The sequence below is a fragment of the Etheostoma spectabile genome, chromosome 16 (genome assembly GCF_008692095.1).
Source record: "Etheostoma spectabile isolate EspeVRDwgs_2016 chromosome 16, UIUC_Espe_1.0, whole genome shotgun sequence".
NCBI classification, from domain to species: domain Eukaryota; kingdom Metazoa; phylum Chordata; class Actinopteri; order Perciformes; family Percidae; genus Etheostoma; species Etheostoma spectabile.
This window is the reverse complement of record NC_045748.1, coordinates 540,728-547,101: the sequence shown is the minus strand read 5'-3', so window position 1 is coordinate 547,101 and position 6,374 is coordinate 540,728. Positions and strand designations below refer to the sequence as shown.

General features: G+C 48.3%; 1 protein-coding gene across 2 annotated transcripts in view; it reads right to left on the bottom strand.

Annotated features, from left to right (window-relative positions):
- ehmt1b (euchromatic histone-lysine N-methyltransferase 1b) overlaps positions 1-6,374 on the bottom strand; it is a 41,090-nt gene that overhangs the window by 15,146 nt on the left and 19,570 nt on the right. For both annotated transcript variants that reach the window (XM_032539740.1, XM_032539739.1), the window contains exon 9: positions 5,287-5,409. In XM_032539740.1, the coding sequence (XP_032395631.1) occupies positions 5,287-5,409 (123 nt within the window). The remainder of the gene's footprint in view (positions 1-5,286; positions 5,410-6,374) is intronic.

The following is a 6,374-nucleotide window of genomic DNA, read 5'->3' as shown; positions in this document are numbered from 1 at the left end:
GTGAAGATCTGATCCGTTGTTCCACAACCATGATGGAATCCGCATTGTTCCTCTTCAACCCAAGGTTGGACTATCGGCCGAACCCTCCTTTCCAGCACCTTGGAGTAGACTTTACCAAGGAGGCTGAGAAGTGCGATACCCCTGTAATGGACACACGCCCTTTGGTCCCCCTTTTTGAACAGGGGAACCACCAACCCGGTCTGCCACTCCTTAGGCACTGTCCCAAACTTCCACGCAATGTTGAAGAGGCGTGCCATCCAAGACAGCCCCTCCACACCCAGAGTTTTTAGAATTTCTGGACGGATCTCATCAGTTCCTGGGGCTTTGCCACTGTGGAATTGTCTGACTACCACAGCGACTTCCAGGGAAATCGACAACAATACCCCATCCTCTTCCAGCTCTGCCTCTACCCTGGAGGATTTAGCAGCTCCTTAAAGTGCTCCTTCCACCGCCCTATTACCTCCTCAGATCACAGAATAAACAAACAAGACTACAAATCTGACCATTTCATGCAAACTTATAAGACTGTACAATTCTCAAAACCCATTTTTGTTTTGTACAAGTATTACAGTTTGATACCAAGCTCTACAGACTGCATACCAGTCTGCTGCTCGGAGTGGGGAGGGCTGTGACATCTGGAGGAAAACAAACACCTATACCTTGAAAGATAAAGTTTGTATGAATTGACAATGACCTGTGGGACGTACCAGTCAGTCAGGGTCTGTAGACACTATACTGTACATTATGCATGATCTGTGACACTGGTGTAGTAACATTACATTGTACAGGGCTTGTTCATGGATGCCTGGTCTTTTTTAAGACATTTTATGTATTTTGTCTGTATTCGACAGTCAAGAGAGAGAAGAAATATGGAAGGAGAGAGGTAAGGGGTCTCTGATCAGCCTGATTAAAATCACAGTCATGATATACAGCAAGGTGTTCAATGTTTTAGGGCAAGGGTCCCTTAATTGAAAGAGAGAATGACTACATCTCCATCCATCCATCCATCCATCCATCTTCATCCGCTTATCCGGTATCGGGTCGCGGGGGCAGCAGCTCCAGTAGGGGACCCCAAACTTCCTTTCCAGCACATCAACTAGCTCCGACTGGGGGATCCCGAGGCGTTCCCAGGCCAGGTTGGAGATATAATCTCTCCACCTAGTCCTGGGTCTCTCCCGAGGTCTCCTCCCAGTTGGACGTGCCTGGAATACCTCCCTAGGGAGGCGCCCAGGGGCATCCTTACCAGATGCCCGAACCACCTCAACTGGCTCCTTTCACGCGAAGGAGCAGCGGCTCTACTCCGAGCTCCTCTCGGATGACTGAGCTTTCTCACCCTATCTCTAAGGGAGACGCCAGCCACCTCCTGAGGAAACCCATTTCGGCCGCTTGTACCCTTGATCTCGTTCTTTCGGTCATGACCCAGCCTTCATGACCATAGGTGAGGGTAGGAACGAAAATTGCCCGGTAGATCGAGAGCTTTGCCTTCTGGCTCAGCTCTCTTTTCGTCACAACGGTGCGATAAAAAATGTAATACCGCACCGCTGCTCCGATTCTCCGACCATCTCACGTCCTATCCCCTCACTCGCGAACAACGACCCACAAGGTACTTAAACTCCTTCACTTGAGGTAAGGACTCCATCCCTACCCGGAGAGAGCACTCCATCGGTTTCCTGCTGAGAACCATGGCCTCAGATTTAGAGGTGCTGATCCTCATCCCAGCCGCTTCACACTCGGCTGCGAACCGATCCAGTGAGTGCTGAGGTCACAGGCCGATGATGCCATCAGGACCACATCATCTGCAAAAAGCAGCGATGGGATCCCGAGCCCACCGAACTGCAACCCCTCCCCGCCCCACTACCCTCGATTCCTGTCCTATATATTACAAACAGGATTGGTGACAAAGCGCAGCCCGGCGGAGGCCAACCCTCACTGGAACGAGTCTGACTTACTGCCGAGAACCCGGACACAGCTCTCGCTTTGGTCATACAGAGATGGTTGGCCTAAGAAGGGACCCCCTCACCCATATTCCCGCAGCACCTCCCACAATTTCTCCCGGGGACCCGGTCATACGCCTTCTCCAGATCCACAAAAGACATGTAGACTGGTTGGGCATACTCCCAGGCCCCCTCAGGATCCTTGCGAGAGGTAAAGATCTGAGTCCGTTGTTCCACGGCCAGGACGGAATCCGCATTGTTCCTCTTCAATCCGAGGTTGGACTATCGGCCGAACCCTCCTTTCCAGCACCTTGGAGTAGACTTTACCAGGGAGGCTGAGAAGTGTGATACCCCTGTAGTTGGCACACACCCTCTGGTCCCCCTTTTTGAAGAGGGGAACCACCACCCCGGTCTGCCACTCCTTAGGCACCGTCCCAGACTTCCACGCAATGTTGAAGAGGCGTGTCAACCAAGACAGCCCCTCCACACCCAGAGCTTTCAGCATTTCTGGACGGATCTCATCAATCCCTGGGGCTTTGCCGCTGTGGAGTTGTTTGACTACCACAGCGACTTCCGCCAGGGAAATTGACGACAATCCCCCATCATCCTCCAGCTCTGCCTCCACCACAGAGGGCGTGTCAGCTGGATTTAGGAGTTCCTCAAAGTGCTCCTTCCACCGCTCTATTACCTCCCCATTTGAGGTCAACAAAGTCCCATCCTTACTGTATACAGCTTGGATGATCCCTCGCTTCCCCCTCCTGAGGTGGCGAACGGTTTTCCAGAAGCACCTTGGTGCCGACCGAAAGTCCTTCTCCATGTCTTCTCCGAACTTCTCCCACACCCGCTCTGCCTGCTCTGTCACGGCGAGGCTGCAGCCCTTCGGGCCCGTCGGTACCCTGCAACTGCCTCCGGAGTCCTCGGGATAACATATCCCGAAAGACTCCTTCTTCAGTCGGACGGCTTCCCTGACCACCGTGTCCACCAAGGTGTTCGTGGGTTACCGCCCCTTGAGGCACCCAAGACCCTAAGACCACAGCTCGCTGCCGCAGCTTTAGCAATGGAAACTTTAACATTGTCCACTCAGGTTCAATGCCCCAGCCTCCACAGGGATGCACGAAAAGCTCCGCCGGAGGTCGAGTTGAAAGCCCGGCGACGGGGCCTTCCAGACGTTCCCAATTTACCCGCACTACACGTTTGGGCTTACCAGGTCTGTCCAGAGTCTTCCCCCACCCCCTGACCCAACTCACCACCAGATGGTGATCAGTTGACAGCTCTGCCCCTCTCTTCACCCGGTGTTCCAAAACATACGGCCTCAGATCAGATGAAACGATTATAAAATCGATCATTGACCTTTGGCCTAGGGTGCTCTGGTACCACGTACACTTATGAACATCCCTATGTTCGAACATGGTGTTTGTGATGGACAATCCTGACTAGCACAGTCCAACAACAACAACCGCTCTGGTTTAGATCGGGAGGCCGTTCCTCCCATCACGCCTCTCCAAGTATCTCCATCATTGCCCACGTTGCGTTGAAGTCCCCCAGGAGAACAATGGAGTCCCTACTGGAGCCCCTACAGGACTCCATTCAGGTCTCCAAGAAGGCCGAATACTCCGAACTCTTGTTTGGTCCATACGCACAAACAACAGTCAGAGTTTTCCCCCCCAACACCCGCACGTAGGAGGGCGACCTCTCGTCCACCGGGGTAAACTCCAACGCAGCGGCGCTCGCCGGGGGCTTGTGGTAGACTCCCACACCCGCCCGCCGCGCCTCACACCCTGGGCAACTCCAGAGTAGGAGAGAGTCCAACCCCTATCCAGGAGTACGGTTCCAGAACCGAGACTGTGCGTAGAGTAAGCCCACCAGATCTAACTGGTTAGCGCTCCCCTCCCGACAATTCCGGCTCCTTCCCCCACAGAGGTGACATTCCACGTCCCCAGCCGCCTCTGCTGCCCGGGTCTGGTCCGTCGAAGCCCCTGACCTTCGCCCCACCCATGTGTTCAGCGTCGTGCCTATGGGCTGGGAGGAGAAGTTGCCACGTTCTGCTTACAGATACGTCGTTCAACCGGCCACCAGCGCTCGCTCACGAGCCCACCGTTCTGGCCATTGCGTCGCCAGACACCTCTTCGGGCCCATCGGCTCGCTTCTCGACCGGGCGCAGGGTCCCTCTATCCCTTCCTTGATATTCCATAAGAGTTTTTGAACCATTCTTTGCCTGGCCCCTCCCCTGACCTCCCCCTGGCACATGCATGTGGCAACATGTGAATCCTGAAGCTTATCTGTACCTGTTGGTACCTTACCTATAGAACAGTAAACCTATCATCAATGTTCTTTGCTAATAATATGTTGGATTCATGTTAATGCATATTTTTAGACATAGTTTAATTAATTAGTAAAACTATTTACAAGTTCCATTAAGACAACCATATGAAAAACCTATTTATTGTTTTCTTGTAGATTCATTATCCCGCATCTCAAAATCTACATTACCTACTTTCAAAAAAAGATTTATTCTCGTTTTTCTTTAACTTAATATATTTTTGAATGTAGGGGATGTAGATTTTGATAAATGGGATTATGAATCTGTTATAAAAAATAAATAAAAATGTTTAATGGCTTTTTATTATATTTTTTCGATGCATCGATTTCTGACTTTACCTGGCAAAGATCCAAGTACGATCAAAACATTGTCAATATTATACAAAATAACTTTTGTGGCATGGAGTTACCTTGGCTTCATTGATGCTTCTTCTTATAACCTTGCATTTGCGTGACCTGAGTTTAATTAACGCCTTTTCAAGTCCTCAAGCAAAAACAACCAGGCTGGGGCGGTTTTTCACAGGATTAATTCACTGTGCAAACAAAAACTGGTTGCCATCAGAATTAATTTCTGTGGTTTAAATATGTCTGGTGCTGTGCCTATTGACAGCTGTTTCTCTGCTTAAAGAAACAACAATTACATCAAAACAATCAAAGCTTTGTTGGCAGAATTAAGAATGGGGATTACGGACACCCGGATAGCTCTGTTGGTAAAGTGGGCGCACATACTGTATGTAGAGGTTTACTCCTTGACGCAGCAGGCCCGGGTTCGAGTCTGGGCTGCGGCCTTTTGCTGCATGACATTCCCCCCCCCCAGGCCATGAAAATGAGACTCACAGTGGCTTTAACATTTTAGCGGTGTCTTTTTTGTTTCAGGTAAGGAGCTATTGTAATACACAATAGGAAACTCTGTTCCACACAGTACAAATGATCCTATTAATGCTTGTATTAAAACAAGTATTGTTAGTAGTGAAAAAACATAAAAATGGAATGGATTATTATGAACAAGCTTCCTAATTTCCTCAAAGATCACCTTTGTTCTGTGAGTGAAGCACCGGCTCTTGGGGCTTGTTGAGGTTGACCGACTGTGTGCACTCCTTCCCAATGCCTGCCTGGGCCCGAGCTGAAGCCTGGGGCTGATCCCTCGCCTCCAGTTCTAAACAACAACAGTGACCAGTAAGAAAATGCTTCACCGTTTATCATCAAATTCAAACAAGTCGTAAAAAGAAAGAAAACAGAAAATACAGCGATGCTATGATTCAATCGTATGTGGATATCTGTAAGAAAGTGTGACAGGAAGAAAATTAAAACCTGTATGACAAAAGCAATTAAATACAGAAATCTTAACAAGTGAAACCAACTCATACTTGTGTGCACTGGATTTATACGATTTTGAACATTAAAAGTAATAAGAAAATTATGCTCCAAGTCTATCCTTTGTTTTCGTGACAACCGTCCATCCGATTGACTTCACACTTGGCGAGTGTATTGCTGAACAAGGAAGCGCAGTGTTGAGTGCAAGCTCTTCAGAGCTACATATTAATAAGTAGTGTATTGTGTTCAAACTGTGTGCTGTATTGTGTTCAACTGTTAAACAGTTGAACGGAATTCTGGGTACAGCTTGCGGTCCGTTGCTCACTACCATAGATTAAGACGATGAAGAAAGCGAGAATGGAGGAGTTACAATGTAGCAAACTCTGTAGAAAACATTTCAAGCATCAGTGATGTGACTTTCAAAATAAACATTTTTGATCCCAGAAATAGCCTGGTCCCGAATAGTTAGCAGTTAGCAAATAACGTGTATACTGTAGCATTGCTGGGGGATCCAACTACAGTTGTGTTCAGAATAATAGGGTGTTTAAAAAAGTGCATAATGCTCCAAATCCTTACAATATCTTTTAATTCCATAATAGCAATGCACTGGGAACACTGCATTCAATTCCAAATCAAAACTGATCCAGTTTGAGTTATATCTTTACAAGAAGTGAAGAAAAAGGAGTATTAGGCTATTAGCGGTATTTGCATTTTTCTTTGCAAACTCAAACATTTACTGTATAAACTGAAAAATGTCTTAAGGGTTTGCTTTACTTTGAATCACTGCACTAATATTTAGTTGCATAA